General features: G+C 30.5%; 1 protein-coding gene across 1 annotated transcript in view; it reads right to left on the minus strand.

Annotated features, from left to right (window-relative positions):
- Positions 1-7,203: 7,203 nt before the first annotated feature.
- Positions 7,204-20,137, minus strand: part of LOC111299757 (uncharacterized) — a 34,529-nt gene continuing 21,595 nt past the window's right edge. Inside the window, exon 4 of the mRNA XM_089757758.1 lies at positions 7,204-7,534. Coding sequence (XP_089613884.1) covers positions 7,204-7,534 — 331 coding nt within the window. The remainder of the gene's footprint in view (positions 7,535-20,137) is intronic.

Here is a 20,137-nt window from a genome sequence, read left to right on the forward strand (position 1 = left end):
TCATTTTTTTTTCCTTCATTTGGTGCAGATGCATGCAATGATTTGGAATTGTATTCTTTGGAACAATACAAGGATTTGAAAATGTCTGCTATGTTGCCATGTGATATTAGAGATTTTCCACGATCTGAATTGCAAGAAACCATGACTGAAGAGGAGAGGCATCCTGGCAAGATTAACGAATTGGCAAAATCTGAAAAGATTGATGACGTTGAAGCTTCCGGCGAATACTTTTCAGCCACCGACACACACCAGAGTATATTGGTTTCTTTTTCAAGCCGCTGAAAGGAACTGAATGTGAACGTTCACGGCTCCTGAGAATAAAGTTTTATGGCTCAGAAAAGCATACGTATAATGGTTCTGGACACATTGATTCACATATTAGCAGTGATGTTCCAGTTGAGATGGACACCAATATGCCCATGGGAGAAAATATGGCAACAACCTCAACAGTTCTAATTTTGCCAGGCTCTAAAAGTATGGATCGCCATCATGGCAACACTTGCAATCCAGCTGAGTCCGTTGTGAGAATCGCATTTGATTCTGTTGATTTAAGTTTAGTGTCGGATAACCCTCAGCTGGTTTCATTTGAATTTAGCAAGTGAAATCAGCTTAATACCGAATTTGTTTCATCTAAATTTAGCCAGAGAGATTAGCTTCATACTGGCACACCCAGTGCAGCACAAGCTTTGCTAACTGGGAAATTGGGTGAGCTTGCTGCTTTCAAATACTTTACTGGCACCACGGGTAAAACAGTCAAGTGGATTAACAAAGATAATGAAACTGGGTTACCCTATGATTTAGTGGAAAATAATGAAGGTCATATTGAATATATTGAAGTTAAAGCCACCAAATCAGCAAAGAAAAACACCACAGAGAAAACTTCAGCACATCAAGGTCTCCAATCAACTTATCTATGGAGGTACAGGGACAATATCCTTACTATAGTTTCTTTGGAAAAGATGTCCATAGTTTTTGTATAGACAGCTTATCAAATTCTAGTTTACTTAAGTGCTGTGGACTATGTTACCATACAAAGTGCATCTCTAAATTTGAAAGCTCCTCCAAATGCATCCCTAACTAGGAGACCTGGGAACTTTTTTTGCCCAAGCAATAATATCGTGAAATTTTCAAAGTATATTTACTTTGAAAGTCATGAGTGATTTAAAGATTTTGTGAATTTGAAAGCTTTTATAATAGCAAAAAGAATGCTATTTGATCCATTTGGGTGATGAAAATGGTTTTATTCATGGTAATAAAAATTATTAATAGTGTCTATAACGAAATAGATTCATATAAATATTTATGAATCGACATAAAAGTCTTAAAAGGTAGATTTTAGAAGCATGATTATATTTGAAATCTACTTATTGATGTAAACTCTTATGTTGAGTTAAAATATAAAAGTTTTAGAACTTTATTGAAATATTAAGATATCAGTTAATTAACTTTCACTAAGGGTGGATTTGGAGGCCTTCTACTTAAAAAAAAAATCACCAAATAGTGAAAAGATAAATGAAATGGTAACTTGATTAAGTATATATGATAACTTGATTATTGAATGAGATATTCTTAAATAAAAGAATGCATACTTGCACATGGTGGGGGTAATAAAAAGGGATTAAAAAATTATCACCATAGTGTTGTGAGATTTTAGCGTAATTTTATGAGTAAATTATACAAGCTAATAAGTTTAAACACTTATTAAAGTCATAAAAAGTCCTTAATATATATATATATATATATTAAAAGGACTAAAATAGTTTGGTTTATTAATTGAAAATTTTCAATTGTATTAGAAGTATAATTGCATTGAAGATCTATAAAAGTAGGGAAATAGAATGGTTGAAAGTTATGAGTATAGAGTTGTGGCCACAACCAAAACCAACTATTTCTTGCGATGATAAGAATGAGGCAACAATGTCTGAAGCATATAAATGATATGCAAAATGAAAAAAAAAAAGTTTGGACATATTAGCTTGAAGTGATTATATTAGAGATTCAATCTCAAATGAGGGTAATTATCATAAAAAAAATTGAATTAAAAAATATTTGGTTAGTAGTACTACAACTAGAATGGATCCATTCAAATTAATGGGTAAAATCCAAAAAAAAAAGTGTCTGTTAAACACTAGTAAAATTTTTATGTGTTATGGGTTAAACACTAGTAAAACCCAACTTTTTTTGGAGTGTTAACAAACACATAACAATAATCTAATTACAAAGTTTAATGGGTAAAAATAAGTTATTGTTATGTGTCTGTTAAACACTAGTAAAATCCATTCAAATTTTAAAAACTAGTGTGATCCATTACATGGGGAGGATGAGTTTTTCTACTCTTAATGGAGTTTTAAATGTCTAAAGCAATGGAGACATAATAAAAACTCTACCTATATAAACATAGAAGTGGTGTCGCTTTAACAAGAAAAATTAGGGTCTCTCTTGTAAATGTTTATGAATAGGATAAGCATATGGCCATAATAGTGCTAAAAGCGATTATAAACCTCTGACAAAAGAATAAATAAGTATTATATGTGTTATATCTTCAATTTTAACATTAGGAGTTGAGATTTAATCTGTGAACACCATCAATTTCGTTAGAATTATAAGATATATACCCTAATTGAAGGTTTAAATTGAGAGATACCTTCTTGTATTCATAATATTTATTTGTGTGAAAGTTAAAAAAAAAAAAAATTAAGCACCAACATTCAAAACTAGTGGGGGATTATTGATAGTTTAGAATGTGGTGCATCCCACATTGGATAGAAAGATTTAATTATTGATGAATAAAATTAATTTTTGTATTAATTTTATTTATATTTTAAATAATTATGATTGAACAGAAACAATTATCATATGACAAATGATCATAACTATTTAAATATAAATAGGTTGTTATTCATAAATGTCATGATTATATAGAAGGTCATAATCATCTGAATAGAAGTTTATGTCTGTTCATTCATTATAAATAAATCTTTCAGTATAACTATTTTCACTACTTCTGATTGGAAAGTTTGAGGCTTTGTTGTATCCTAAAGGCATAATTGCCTTTAAGAAAGTGTTTTTCACACCTCAAAGCCAAAATTCTTATCTATTATTTCTTTTCTCTTGTTTATTTTTCTAACAGCATATATACAAAAAAATTTTCCAGGCCTAATTGCCATGCACAATACAAATTCAAAAAGCGTTTTTTATACATGCAAAGCACATGGTCCAATAAAAAGGAATGTACTTTCAAGTTTCTATTGAGGAACAAAGTTTGTGTCACAATTGAGAATTACGCCATGAAAAGTGCATTGATAAAACTGCTATGGCTAGTAGTGGGATTTGCAGCGATGTTGGCATGTTGCCATGGTTGCTACTTGGCATTAAGGTATTTTGGATGCTGATATTTGTTAAAACCAAGTGGAAATGGCAAACAATACACCTTCGTAACCACTACTCTATGGATTGGCTCCCCTTGCCCCCACAATCGCCACCCATGTTGCCACGGTCCCATAGCTGACACATCATCCTACCTTTTTCATTACATAAATAATGCCACTTTTCTTTCTAGACTTTTTTTTTTTTTTTGGTTAAGTAGACTCTTTTTCATATCATTATTGATTTGGAAGCCTTTGACAAGAGAAAATTGGGTTTTTCAATTAAAATTAATAGGTACGCCATTTATTTTTTGCATCATTCTAAATAAGGATATTAACTTAATATAATAGATACATTTATCGAAGTATATGCAAATCAATTGCTTTGCCTACTTGAAGTAAATTTAATAGATTTTAATGCAATATGTTTCCACACATTCAATGAAATTGGTTTGAAATTGGGTTAAAAATTTTTTTTATTCTTTAATGGAATGATATTGTCGTTAGTTGCATACAGAATACACATGGATTTATTATTTTGGTTCCATGATTTTCATGAAAACCCATTGGTCACTGATGAAAGAAATGTTAATGAAAGTGTGTATGTGGAGTAGATGATTAAAACTTATAAAATAAATCTTCTTAAAGTGCTAATCAATAAATTTATTGATGTATGTAAGAAAAATAATTTCACTTTAAAATATCATCGCATGAAAATTGAAATACTTGTATATTTAGATAATAGGTTATTCTAATATTTATTTAAATTTTGTAATGGCCATGATATGTATATTGTGAAGTGCATAAATTTATATTCATATATATATTTACATCATCACTGATAGTTATTATCAATCAATCAAAATATCACATCAACCACGTCAACTAACATGCAAGCAAATTAACAATCATGTCAATCAATTTAAGGGATAAAATTTAATACTGTTAATAATTAGATTGAAATTATTAAATCTAAAAAGTATAAGTACTAATTTTCTTTGAATTATAATATAAATACTAAATTTCTAAAATTCGAAAAGCACAGGGATTTGTGGCATATTTTGGCCTATACTTTCAAATCCATACATGATATTTGTCAATTTTAAATCATATATCTTTTATATTATTTTTTGTTTCATAACATTGTATCGTAATTAATAAATTATTAAATATATCATCTATATATAAAAGTGTGAATTCTAAAAGTATTAATAGTGATTGATTTAAATATCCTTATAAAATTTTAAATTAACAAATTTATCCTTAAATATATATAACTTTTATTAATTTATTTAAATTTAATCTAAATCAACTAAAATTAAAAATAAAGATTATGTGAAATTAAACCATTTAAAATTTTAATTCTAAAAGTGTTAAAAGTGATTGTCTAAAATTTCTTTGGTAAATATTTTTATAAAATTTAATTTAAATGAATATTTTTATTACTAGAATTTTTTTATTTAAACTAAAAAAGTACTAAAAGTGATTGATTAAAATATCCTTAATAAAATTTTAATTTAAAAATGTTAAAAATAATTGATTAAAATGCCATTAGTAAATTTTTAATAAATTTTAATTTAAATAACTTTTTTGTATTAAACTCTTTTTTATAATTAGAATGATTTTTCACATTAAATAATCTAAGTAGTTGAATGATCTAATGTGAATTATTTTAAGTAAAACGTTATCCAATGAAGTTAAATTAATTATTTATGGAGAATTCTTTTAAGACATGACAAAATTCATTGGAACTATTTTTTGAATGTGTTTATACCAAAATTATATTCATTTATAAAAATTTTTGTTGTTAATATTGAAAATGAAATCATTTTAAATTGTATAGATTTACATAACAAGTTTGATAGTTTTAGAATTGAAATTTTCTTAAGAAAATATGACAACTACCAAGGTAAGGAATTTATTTTATTTTTTAAAATTATGTATTTTAATATTTTATACAATAAAAAATTTTGTATAATAAACTTTTTTTTTTTTAAAAAGAGCAATTAAACTTTCAATTGATAGAATGTACAATTACATTCAACTGATGAAAGCATCAATGGAAGATTATTATTCTAAGCAAAAAAATGAGATGAAAGATTGATTGATTATATATAACTCTATCATCTTTATATGACAAAGGTGATTAGTATTGTATAATATTTGAATGAAAAATATACAAATGCATTGATTTCAAATTTCTTTAGGATTAATAAGAAACATATTTTATTTGGAGAAAATTGTATACTCATTTATTTCCATCATTTGAAAAATATTCCCTGTTGTATAAAAGTTTTAAGGTTATCATAATAGGTAATATTTGTTCAAAAGAACTGAAATTCATCAAATTAATTATGACTTTACATCAAAATAAAAAACTTTTATTATAAATTATAATTTAACTAAACTTAAAAGCGATTTAAAGGTATTTATTAGCAAAATTCATTTCATAAATCTTTATTTTATTTTGTATTTAATATTTCAACCATTTTAAAATTTGATTTTTTAGAATTTTCAGTTAGATTTTAGACTTAGGATTAGTGACTAATTAGGTTGAATTAAGTTTTATTATCTACTTCTATTCATAGTATACTAAATTATTCACTTATGCACGTAAGTAAATTTAACATAATAATTAGTGCATGCTTCTTTTTATTTAAAAAGATGGATTCAAATCATTTTAAATTTAAATTAAAAAAAGTATATTAAATTACTTATGAATGCTTAGAAATACTTTTAAAATTAATTAACTAATTCAACTAAAAAAATAATGAAATAAAACATTAAAGATGAAAGGAAAAAAAAGCTTAAATGAAAAACTTTTAAATTGTTATGGAAGATAAATAACAAATAATGGATTTTAGTTGGGTTACTATTTGATTCTAATTCCAGTTATGTTCAATCATTTTGGGTTTCAAATAACTACTAAGTTGATAATGTTTTAAAATCATTTAAAATCGAGTCAAGTTAATTCATTTTTATAATTATGTATTTTATATTATTTTAATTTAATTAAAATTTAAAATTTATTCAATTGAATATAATTTACTTATATTCAATTGGAGTTTTGAATTGTTTTAAGTTTGAGTTGATTAATCTATATTATTTTAGCTATACTTTTATGACACTAATTGTCATAACGTATAGATCTGTGGACTTATATTAGGTGTGATTGATCACCTAATTAAATCCATCCCATTTTAAAGAGAAATTCCAAATTGATAAGCTTAATCAATTTGTTCGCAGACAAGTCAAGAACAAAAAGGATAGACAAAAGTCCCAGTTCCAATGGTATACCACCAGAAAGTTGATTCCTATTCAAATGAAGTATAATAAAAAAAGTCAACTTTGCAATTTCCATTGGAATCTCCCCTAATAAATGATTTGAAGAAAGATCGAGGACTGTAATCTGACTTAAGTTTCCAATCTCAAGTGGTATTCTACTAGTGATATTGTTCATGGCAATAGATAGGCTCTGTAGACTTTTGCACAACCCCCAATTAGATGACACTTCACCATAGAATTCATTGTCACTTAAGTCAATGAATTTTAGACTTGGATAAACTCTAAAGCCTTCAGATATATTCCCAGTGAGTCGTTTTCCTTCAAGGCGAACTCTTTGTAAGCTCATGCAATTTTTCAACCCTTTAAGGACTGGCCTCATAGGAAAGTTTTCACTTGCTGTGAAGTTTCGAAGCGATCCACTAATCCAAATGCTTTAGGGAAAATTTCCAGTAAAATGGTTATGGTCTAATTCTAACATGGCCAACTTCATGAAATTTCCTATTTCTTGAGGTATGGAAGCAGAAAGTTGGTTGTCCTAAAGGTGCAAAGTTTTCTAGCTACTTAAATTATCAAGTGAAGCAAGAATAGAGCCATTGAGTTGATTTTGACTCAACTCTAGATCAAAAAGAGATTTCAAGTTTCCTATCTCTTTTGGAATGGGGGCAGAAAGTTGATTTTCATGAAGTTGAAGACGTGTAAGAAATCTCAAGTCACCTAATGAGGTCAGGATTAAACCGGATAGATTATTTTGATAAAGGCTTATTTCAGCGAGAGATTTCATATGCCCTAATTCAGAAAGAATGGATCCGGAAAGATGATTGTCAAACATGTAAAGCACAGTTAGCTTTTTCAAATTTCCAAATGTGGAAGGAATGGTGTTGCACCTGAAGCAATAATCACAACAATACAAAAGCAATAGAAAACAATCAATAATAAAAAATGCAGGAAAAATAAAGCACACCAAGATTTACATGAAAAATCTTCCAATGTAGAGGGAAAAAACTACGAACCACTAGAAAAATCTTCACTATCAAATAATAGGTATACAAAGTTTTTCTGTAGCTAAAACTAGAGCTAATCAACAACTAGAGAAACAATTGGAGAAATCTCACCAAATAAGTGACCCAACAAATACACCTTGGATTTGTTCCTAGAGAGCTTCAAACTCGATCTTCACCATTCAAAATGTAGAACTCTAAATCATAAATCTCATGACAAGGATCTAACTCAATCGAACCACGGATCGACTTCTGTTCAACTAACTCTCCCTTTTCTTTTTTCTCTCTATTTTTTTTAGCTTTTTTTCTTTCTCTACTTGGTTTTCAATACCCCTTAAAACAACCCCATCTCTTTTTTATTAAGTAGCTAGGGCTCTGTGTAAAATGAAAGATCAAGGTCCATGGCCTTTACTTGGTCCAAAATCACTTACATGGGGTTGGATCTCATTTTCCTAACAATCTCCCCCTTCAATCCCATTAGGAGGAGATTCAACATCATAGCAGTTTCATTTGGAACTTACCTTGGCTAGGGAACTCATTCCGGCCAAGTTACTACAAAGCTCAAGCTTTTTCCTGGGAAGTATCTTAGTTAACATATCTGCTACATTCTTATTAGTATGGACTTTCTTCAACAGCATATGCTGTTCTTCAATCATTGAACTTAACCAATGATATCTAACATCAATGTGCTTTGTTCTAGCATGGTACATGACATTCTTACTCAAATCTAAAGTACTATGGCTATCACAAAATACCACATACTCTTTTTTATTCAACCCCAATTCAAGAAAAAAATGTTTCATCCAAAACATTTCTTTACATGCTTCGGTTGTTGCAATATACTCAGTCTCTGTAGTTGACAAAGCAACACACTTCTGTAACTTAGATTGCCAAGATACAGCTCCTCTTGTAAAAGTGAACAAATATCCTGAAATAGATTTTCTACCATTAAGATCGCCTGCTATGTCAGCATCAGTAAACTCTTCTAAAACTGATTGTAAAACTTCATAAGTCAAGCACATTTTTTAGGTACCCCTCAAATATTTAAAAATCTATTTCACTGCTTCCCAGTGATCCTTCTTCGAATTAAAAAAAAAATTGCTCACTACACCAACTGCATGAGTAATGTCAGGCCTTGTACAAACCATAAGATACATTAAAGAACTGACTGCAAAAGAATAATGAATACTAAACATAGCTAGTTGCTCTTCTTTAGACACTGGATAAGATTAAGATTTCTTACTTAGATGAAAATGGTTGGTAAGTGGACTGCTAACTGATTTAGCATGTTGCATGTTGAATCTACCAAGTACTCGTTCAACATACTTTCCCTGTGACAACCACAGCTTTCGAGCTCTTTTATCTCGGATAATGTCCGTACCAAAAATCTGTTTTGCTAGACCTAAATCCTTCATATCAAAAGATTTAGACAATTATTTTTTCAACTTGCAGACCATACTAGCATTTTGTCCTACAATCAACATATCATCAACATATAATAATAGGATAATAAAGTTACCATTAGAGAATTGTTTAACATACACATAAGAATTCGTTGCTGTTCTTTTATAGCTATGACTCACCATAAAAAAATCAAACTTCTTGTACCACTGTCGCGGAGCTTGTTTCAAGTCATACAAGTTTTTTTTCAATTTACAAACTAAGTACTCTTTCCTTTTCATTTCAAAACTCTCAGGCTGATTCATATAAATGTCCTCATACAAATTACTATGCAAAAATACAGTTTTAACATCAAGTTGCTCAAGCTTAAGATTCAAACTAGTTGCTAATCCCAGTACCACTCGAATGGAACTCATCTTTACAACTGGAGCAAAGATCTCATCAAAATCGATGCCTAATTTCTGAGAAAAACCTTTTACTACCAATCGAGCTTTGTACCTTACTAGTTTGTCACTATCTTTTTTTAACTTGAACACCCATTTATTCTTTAATGGCCTCTTTCCTGTTAAAAGTTTAACAAGATCATAAGTACCATTCTTTCGCAATGACTCCATCTCTTTTTTCATTACTTTTAACCAGTGCTCTCTATCCGAAATAGTCTGCACATATTGGAAGCTTTTTGGCTCCCCTTCACTGGTAACTAAAATAAAATCTAAACTTGGATACCTGATAGATGGCTTGCGCTCTCTAGCAAATCTCCTGGATTGAAACTTTATATCACTTGATGCCAAAAGTAACTTCCCTTGCTCAACACACTTAGGTAGAGAGGATTGCTCCCCTTACTCAAAACTAATTACATCTGGCTCATCACCAACTTTGGCTGGCTCATTTATATCTCCAAGTTCTGTTTCTTACTTATTTCCACCATCTGTGGCTCTTTCTTGTGAAATCTCTATCGGTGTTGAAACATCACACTCAAAAGTAACTTGTATAGTTTTCTCATTTTTCTCAAGGTCTGCTATGGTTTTTTTTCATGAAAGACCATATCTTTGCTTTTGACTGTCTTTGTCTTTACTGGATCCTATACCTTGTAGCTAAATTTTTCATCATTATATCATACAAACACACACTGTGCGACTTTACTATCAAGTTTTGATCTTTGCTCTTTTGACACATGCATGAATGCTTTACACCTAAAAACTTTCAAGTGAGAGTATGAAGTATCTTTTCCTGTCCACACTTTTTCTGGAATGTCGAAGCCCAAAGGAACTGATGGTGATCTGTTAAGTAAATAACAAGCTGTGTTAAGTGCTTCACCCCAGAATGGCTTTGATAATTTTACCATCCTTAAATACATCTGACTTTTTCCATAATTATGTGATTCATTCTTTCAACTATACTATTATGCTGTAGTGTTTCAGGTTCTGTCATCTCATGCCTGATCCCATGCTTTGAACAATACTCTTCAAAGCTTTTAGATGTGTATTCCCCATCATTATTAGTTTGAATACACTTCAAGGGTAACCCTATCATCCTTTCAACTATAGCATAAAATTTTTAAAAATACTACAGTACCTAACTTTTATATTTCAACATATACACCCAAGTCTTACGTGAAGCATCATCAATAAAAGTAACAAAATATTTGCTACCACCTAATGACTCAACCTCAATGGGACCACATACGTCAGAATAAATTAATTATAATCTATTTTCTTTTCTTTGAGAACTTTTATGAAAAAAAACTCTATGATGCTTACCAAACAAATAATAATCACATGAATCGAGAGACATACCTTTAGTCAAGGGAATAAGAGATTGTCTTGCCAAAACTTGTAATCTTTTTTCACTCATGTGTGCCAGCATCCTGTGCCACGAGTTTGCTAAAACATCATCTTCAACGGCATTTACTTAGTTACCGTTTAATTGCATCCATGTCTTATACATTGTGCAGTAAAGTTTTTCCCTTACAACTACCATAGATCCTTTAAGAAGCTTCCACTGTCCATTCTTTTATCGGCTTTCATATCCCTCCTTATCAAAAATATTAATAGCAAGCAAGTTCATTCTCATATCTGAAATGTGTCTGACATCTCTCAAAGTCAACATGCAGCCTGTACTAGTTTGTACAATAATATCACCAATCCCAACAGTCTGTGACAGACTCTTATTTCTCATTTTGGTACAACCAAAGTCTCCTGCTTTGTAAATTGTAAACAACTCTCTCTTAGGAACACAATGATATGCCACTCTTGTGTCAACTATCCACTCAATGTCGGGATCACTAACATGATTACAATCACCATGTGTACAAATCAAAGTAACTGAATCACTATATGAATTCGCTACTGTAACATTGTCATAATCTAAACTTTTACCTTTCTCATCTTTTCGCTCTTGCTTTAAGATTTTACAATTTCATTTTATATGACCTGCCTTACCATAATAGAAATACTTTACTTTACCTCTAGACTTGGATCTATGTTTAGACTTACCATGGCCTTTTGAGTCTTGACCTCTGTCGATGTTTCTACCCCTATTCTCTGTGACCAGAGCTTGATTCTCAGAGTCTACATCTTTTCGCCTTACTTTTTTATTAAGCATATTATCCTTTACCATCTCTAATGTCATCTTATAATTAAAAGCTGAATTAAAAACTGTCACAATTAGAGTATTCCAGCTGTTTGGTAATGAACCCAAAAGAAATAACACCTTCATTTTATCATTCATCTTAAGCTTTATAGTAGTCATTCGATTAAATATATCTTAAAAATCACTTAAGTGCTTTGTAACAGATTGTCCATCCATGTACTATAAGTTGCAAGCTTTTTAACAAGCATAACTTTTTTCATACCTATTTTTCTCTCATACAATGCTACTAATTTTTCTCAAATAATGTGAGCATCTGACTCCTGCACTATATGATGGAACACGCTGATATCAACCCATTTTCTGATTGTAGCTAGCATCTTTCTACATAGCTTCTTTCAGCTTTCATCTTTCATATCTGTTAGTTTAGCTGAATCACCCAATACTGCTCATACAAATCTTTGTGGTATAGATGATCCTCCATCATAGGCTTTCAAATTGAATAATTTGATATTGTCAATTTTATCATGGAACCTGTATCACTCTCTATGATCTCAAACAGAATTTACTTCTATCTTGGGTTGCTTTTGTATCGATGTCTCAAAATAACCCTCGCTCTGATACCACTTTTTACGCCTGAAGCAATAATCATAACAATACAGAAACAATAGACAACAATCAATAATAAAAAACACAAGAAAAATAAAACACACCAAAATTTACGTGAAAAACCCTTCAATGTAGAGGGAAAAAACTACAGACCACCAGAAAAATTTTTGCTATCAAATAATAGGTATACAAAGTTCTTCTCTAGTTAAAATTAGAGCTAATCAATAACTAGAGAAACAATTAGAGAAATCTCACCAAATAAGTGACTCAACAAATACACCATGGATTTGTTCCTATAGAGCTTCAAACCCGATCTTCACTGTTCATAATATAGAACTCTGAATTATAAACCTCCTGACAAGGTTCTAACTCAATCGGACCACTAATCGACTTCCGTTTAACTAACCTCCCTTTTTTTTTTTCTCTTTACTTTTTCTGGCTTTTCTTCTTTCTCTACTTAGTTTTTGACACCCCTTTAAAACAACCCCACCTCTTTTTTATTAAGTAGCTATGGTTCTATGTAAAATGAAAGATCAAGGCCCATGGCCTTTACTTGATCCATAACCACTTACATGGGGTTGGACTTCATTTTCCTAAAGATGGGACCTGTTAGATGGTTTGTATCCATGTAAATTTCAAACAAATTGGCTATGTGTCCCATTTCTGAAGGAATGAGACTAGAAATGGAATTATTATAGAGACATAAAGAAATATGTTGGCTCAAGTTACCAAGAGAAGCTGGAATAGAACCATTTAGCTTGTTGCTATTCAAGGTAAGCTCCTTAACAGATTTAAACAGACCAATTTCTTAAGGAATTGAGCCATTCAACTAATTTTCAACAAGATGGAGGGTTTCAAGTTGAATAAGGTGACCAATTTGAGGTGAGATTTGCCCGAAAAACTGATTGGTTGATAAATCAAGGTAAGTGAGATTGAAGAGTTGATCGATTTGAGGTGGGATAATGCCATAGAGTTTATTGGTGCTAAGGTCCATCTCGGTAAGATAAGGCAAAGATGAGAATAGAAATGCATGGAGCGTACCTTTTACACCATAGCCAGTGAGGTTGATCCTCGTAATGCTGTTAGCCCTGTTGCAATTGATTCCAAACCAAGCACATGGACTTGTTTTTGTTTTTAAGTGGGTGGAAGTATTGGGTGCAGAATTGAAAATATTTCAAGTAAGCAAAACATGATGGTCTTGGTTTTGAAGGCTGCCTTTCCATTCGACGAGTGCTAATGCTTCTGCAGCAGAATCAGAAGCAACATTAAGTGAAAAATATTTTAATGTAACGTACAAGAGTAGGGAAGCAAACAAGGTTCCCTCTCCATGATTAACAAATAGTGTGCATACAAATAACAGCCTTGATCTGATGTTTATATATATACGTTAATTGTAATTTCAAGTACGTTGCAGCTCACTAGAAGAAGTTCTAACCCATTTTCTAATCTAGGGTTAACTTTCGAAAGTTACATTTACGTTAGCAAGGGGAAAGTCAAGTAGTCAACCGCTTGTTCATGGTCATTGCCCCTATTAGACTTTAACGTATGAGACACTTCAATTTTTGTTTCTCTCTTTCTTTTTTGTATCGAAAGCCATTGCATTTCAAAGCTGTTAAGCATCCAACTCACAATCAATTGACTTTAAGTTTGATGCTTAACATGGTATTAGAATCAAGATTTTTTTTCTGTTGCCCTTTTTTAATTTGTCACATGGAAGGCTTCTTTCAACTTCATCTACACATGAGAAGGGCCTGTTAAAGTGAGTTATCCCACATTTAATAAATTTTTAATTTTTTATAGACTTATATTCAGGTTTGGCCCTTTTACTTATAGCTAATTGGCTTTAAGTTGGATGCTTAACATGGTATTAGAGCTAGGACTTTCTTTTCATTGCTTCCAACTTCCCTTACATATGATGGGGGCCTATTAAAGTGGTTATCCCACATCTAATAAATTTTTAATATCTTGTAGTCTTATATTCAGGTTGGGTCCTTTCACTTATTGCTAATTGATTTTAAGTTGGATGCTTAACATGTTATCAAAGGCATGACTTTCTTTTCATTGCCTTTTCCTAATTTGTCACGTAGTAGATTTCTTCCATCTTCACCTAGACCCTTCTATTTACTGCCAATTAGTTTTAAGTTGAATAACTTGTGTATAAATATGTACATTAAAACAAGCAGAGTTGCATACTTTAAAATGTCATATAAGACTTAAAATAAAAGATGTAGAAAAATGAAATAATTTCAAGATTCATCTATGACCTTAAAACAAACAAAATCTGGTTTGCAAAAACTTACTAGGAGATTTTAGGCTTTAATATTGAATACTAAATATATAAGATTCATGCATATCCAAATCTTTGTATGCCAATAGCTCCATTTATCATTAGCAATTGACATGAATCACATGAATCAATTCACATGTAATTGATGAAAAATTATATCTAAACTAGTCATAATTTTTTTGATAAAAGAAATAAATCATTAGTTTAAGTTTTTAACTTGCACCACTCTGTAAGTCTATATGTGTAACAACTTTAACTATATTGGAATTATATAATATCACCATCAAAGATCTCAAATGATTTTAAGTATTTATACAAATTGCCTGCTTTTTTACAAGACAAGAATTACTAACAATAAAAAAGATCCACAACCACTTTTATTGCAAAGCCTAAAACATACACAACTATAACAAAAAGAAATTCAAAGAACATAAATGCTAATCCTCCGGTGATAGTATAGAGAAATAATTCATTAAAAAAACAAAGATAGTGTAGAAAAACTAAAAAGAAGCAATTGTCTTATTTGTCATGCCCTGAATCGAGGCATAACAGCACCGACAAGATATAATCTTATAGATATACAAGGTTAGAAATATGCTAAGACTTATAAATCTAAATGAGACAAGCATGATTGAAAATGAAAAGTTCATAGAATTTAGTCATTTTTATCATGAACATGAAATACTTAAAAATTCATAAATCTCGAAATATCTAGTTAAAATTATAAACATCTAATTATAAAAATTTAAACGTCTAAGCTTCTAAGAGAATCCTGAAGGTCCTAAAACATCAACTAAAGTTTCGAAACATCACTCCCTGAAAATCTCATGAGCATAATCAAAATCAAAACTTGTAAAAAAAATTAAAGAAAGGAATGAGTACAACCACTCAATAAGCAATCGACATCCCCTCAATTTGATTAAGCATGCCACAAAACATTTATGCCAAAACAATAACTAAATAATTTGAAACTATTTTAGTAATCTCATATTCAAACACATTTCCGTAAATCATATCTCAAAATCAAAATCTTAGATTTTAAAATGAAATAAAGCATCACAAAATCATAAAGTTTATTAGTCTCTTGTAACATACTACAACCACACTTAACCTTTGTGTTATAGGTCAAAATAGAATTTTCCCTTTAGTGCAATGGGACAAAGGTTTATCAAAAGCAACATGGTAGTTGCACTGAACAATTATAATTAATCCATTAGTGCATTGGACAAAACAAAGATCATAGACACCTCTTTAGTGCAATGAGAAAAAAATAATCATTTTAGTGCAATGGGACAAAAGCATATCACTGATGGTACGATGAACAAAAACTACTATTCTTAATTGACAGAATTGTTCGAAACTGGTATCTATATCACAAAATACATGTCAATATGGCCAGCAATTAACCCCAATAGGTAAGATCAGAACATAGTCATATTAGAAGACAAAACCAAAACATATTTTCAGATTACTTAATATAGACAAAATTGATACTCATATACTTTCTCAAAATCATAATCCATACAAAATCATTTTTATAATCATTTCAAAGCAAAATTTCATATTTCGACAATTGATGGATATATAAATATATTATTACCAAATCATATTCAAAAATCAAAATAATATCAAATCATATTCCAAACTCATAATAAAGAAATTATATATATATTTGCATACTCAACCCAATTTACAAAACAAATGGACAAAACAATATGTATTATATATTTCAACTCTAAACATATTGAAGTTAATTTTTTTAGGGATAAAAAAATTGAAAGGACGTCAAGTCACTTACCTAATGCATTAAATCGAAACTTAAGCAACAAATCACTTAATTCTCTTAGCATTCTAGTAATTTAAGAAATATTCAAAAATTAGAATTTATCTTGAAAACATAAATTTAATAAGGCAAACCTTTATCGGGTCATCCTAAGCAAATTAGGTTATGTGGTAATCTTTTTGACAATTTGAAACTATTTGAAAGTATATATATATATATATATTAAAGTCATAAATCATATAATATAATTCAAACCATAAGCTAATTTTATGGGTATTACATCCTCTTTTCCTTAAAAGGAGTTTAGTCCTCTAAACTTAGACTTTGGCTCTAAAAATGATAAGGATGCTTCTTTTTCATATGCTCTTCTAACTCTCAAGTTGCTTTTCTCTCAATATGATTACTCTAGTGAACCTTAACATAAAGAATGGTTCTTCTTCTCAAAACCTACTTCTTCTTATCAACAATGCATATAAAATGCTCATCATACGATAAATCTTCTTTAAGTCTCAATGGTGCTAATTCCACCTCATGACTTGGATCTAAAACATACTTCCTTAACATTGAGACATGAAACATATTATGTACTCCAACCAAAGAAGGTGGAAGTGCCAATTTATAAGCCATATCTCTTACCTTATCACGAATTTCAAACAAGCCCACATAATGAGGATTAAGTTTCCATGAATTCCAAATCTCATAACTCTTCTACTTGAAAAAACTCATAAAAATACATGATCTCTAACCTAAACTCTAGTTCACATTTTTTATTGTTTGCATAACTTTTCTATTGACTTTGAGCCATTCAAAGATGTTCTCTAATCAACTAAACTTTCTCAATTGCTTGTTGAGCAAGATCCATACCTAACAACTGTCTTTTTCCAACATCATCCTAACAATTAGGAGATTTACACTTCCCACCATACAAAGCTTCAAATTGAGCCATTTGGATGCTAGATTGATATATATTATTTTAAGCAAATGCTGTCCATGATAAATGGTGATCCCAAGAACCTCCAAAATCTATGACACATGCCCTTAACATATCCTTTAGAACTTGGATAGTCCTCTCTAATTGGCTATCTATCTGTAAAGGAAAAGTAGTACTAAAACTTAGACAAGTGCCCACAGTTTTATGCAATCACTCCTAAAATTTTGCTACAAACCTAGAATCTTTATCAAATACAATGAACACTGGTACACCATGAAGTCTTACAATTTGTTTAACATATAACTTTACCAACTTTTCTATTGACAATCCTATATGAATAGCCAAGAAATGTGTGGACTTTGTCAATCTGTCCACAATCACCTAAATTCCATCATTACCTTTTTGTGTCCTAAGTAAACCAAATACAAAATCCATAGTAATTCGCTCATATTTCCATTCTAAAATAAGGAAAGGTTTTGGCAATCGCGTTGGCCATTGATGTCAGCTTTAACTTGTTGACAAGTCAAACACTTAGTAACAAATTGGGCGATCTCTCTCTTTATAGTATTCTACCAAAAAATGCTTTTCAAATCCCTATACATCTTTGTGCTATTAGGATGAATAGTATAATTACTATAATAAGCTTCTTCCAAAATTTTTTTTTTTAGTTTTGAGTAATCTGGAACACAAACTCTATTACTAAACCTCAAAGAGCCATCATCATGAATCTTAAAGTTTGGTTGTAAACTAGAATCCACTTTCAGTCTAATGTTTTTGAGTCAAGGATCATTAGCTTACGCATATTTAATCCTTTGAATTAAGTTGGGCTAAACTCGTAAGTTAGCCAAGTAAGCTCCAAACCTCATATTTGCACATCAATATCCATTCTCTTCAATTCTTCAAAAATCTATCTTTGAGAAGTTATTGTTACAGCCAAATTCCTAGCGAACTTTTTATTTAAAGTATCAACTACCTTATATGCCTTACCAAGATGGAAACTAATAGTCAAGTCATAGTTCTTCAACAGCTCTAATAATTTCCTCTGCCTTGTATTCAACTTCTTCTAGGTGAAAAGGTATTTCAAAATTTTATGGTCTATATATATTTCATAAGACTCACCATACAAATAGTGTCTCCAAATTTTAGTGCAAAACTATAGCAGCTAACTCCAAATCAAGAGTAAGGTAATTCTCTTCATAGGTTTTTAACTATCTAGAAGAGTAAGCAATCATATTATCATCTTACATAATAACACAGCTTAATCCCTTCTTTGAAGCATCATTATAAATAGTGAACTGTTTACTAGCAACAAGCAATATAAGAATAGAAGTATAAACCAATATTCTTTTCAGCTCTTCAAAACTCTTTTCACAATCATTCGACTACTCAAATCAAACTCCTTTTTTGATTAATCTAGTCAAAGGCATAGCTATATGGGAAAAATCCTCTACAAAGCGCCAATAGTATTTGGCTAAATCCAGAAAACTATAAATTTCAAAAACATTATTTGGCCTTTTCCATTCTACTATCACTTCAACTTTCTTTAGGTCAACGAAAATTCCATCCTTGGACACCATGTGCCTGAGAAAGGCTATATTAGAGAGCCAAAATTCACACTTTTTAAACTTAGCAAATACTTACTTCTGCCTCAAAGTCTTTAAAATAATTCTTAAGTGTTACTTATGCTCTTCCGAACTAGGAGAGTAAACTAATATGTCATCAATAAAACCAACCATAAATTTATCCAAATAAGGTTTAAAAACCATATTCATCAGATCCATAAAAGCGGCTGAAGCATTAGTCAACCCAAATGGCATCACAAGAAACTTGTAATGCCCATATCGAGTTCCAAAGGTTATTTTAGGCATATATTCAGTTTTGACCTTCAATTGATGATACCCACATCAAAGATCTATTTTAAAAAAAATCTAAGCACCATTTAATTGATTAAATAAGTCATCAATACAGGGCAAAGGATATCGATTCTTCACAATCACCTTGTTCAATTCATGATAATCAATACACAACCTCGTATTACCATATTTCTTCTTTACAAACAATATTAGAGCTCCTCATAAAGACATATTGGGTCTAATGAAACCCTTATCAAGAAGTTCTTGTAACTATTCTTTCAACTCTGTAAGAGCCATTCCATAAGGAGTCTTGAAAATAGGATCATACCTGAAACCAAATCAATAGAAAAGTTAATTTCTCGATCAGAAGGTAACCTAAAAAGATCATCAGAAAAGACATCTAAAAATTCTCTCACAATAGGAATGTCTTTTAATGCCAACTTTTCTATTCTATTATCAATCATAGTTGCTAGATAACCCTTACAACCATTTTTGATTAATCGTTTAGCTTATAAGGCAAAAATAACTCGCAAAGGAGCATATGTGCCACTACCATGAAAACTAAAAGGTGGTTCAGTAAGAATTTCAAAATCTACCCACTTTTTTCAATAATCAACCTTAGTATAATGAGTAGACAACCATTCCATTCCAAAAATCACATTAAAATCGTGCATGTCTAAAACATGCAAATCAACATATAATTCTCTGTCCTTAATTTTTACTAAGCACATTTTACAAATTTGATTAGATAAAAGTTGACCTCTAATCGGAGTGTTTACACATAAATTATATTCCAAAGGCATACTACACATGGCAAACTTTTCCACAAAAATAGGTGAAATAAAAAAATGCAAAACGCCAATATCAAAATAAGACAAGAGCATAAACCAAGGCAACCGATATAATACCTGAGACAATAGTGTTTGATGCTTCCACATCTTACGAAGTTAAGGTGTAAGCATGACCTTAAGCATGAGGTTTCCCCCTTCTTTGTGGTCTAATATAAGGTGCTTGTGCAGTCCGAGCAACTTGATTT

This window comes from Durio zibethinus, chromosome 3, assembly GCF_047325235.1.
Source record: "Durio zibethinus cultivar Kanyao isolate XHJ-2024 chromosome 3, ASM4732523v1, whole genome shotgun sequence".
NCBI classification, from domain to species: Eukaryota; Viridiplantae; Streptophyta; class Magnoliopsida; order Malvales; family Malvaceae; genus Durio; species Durio zibethinus.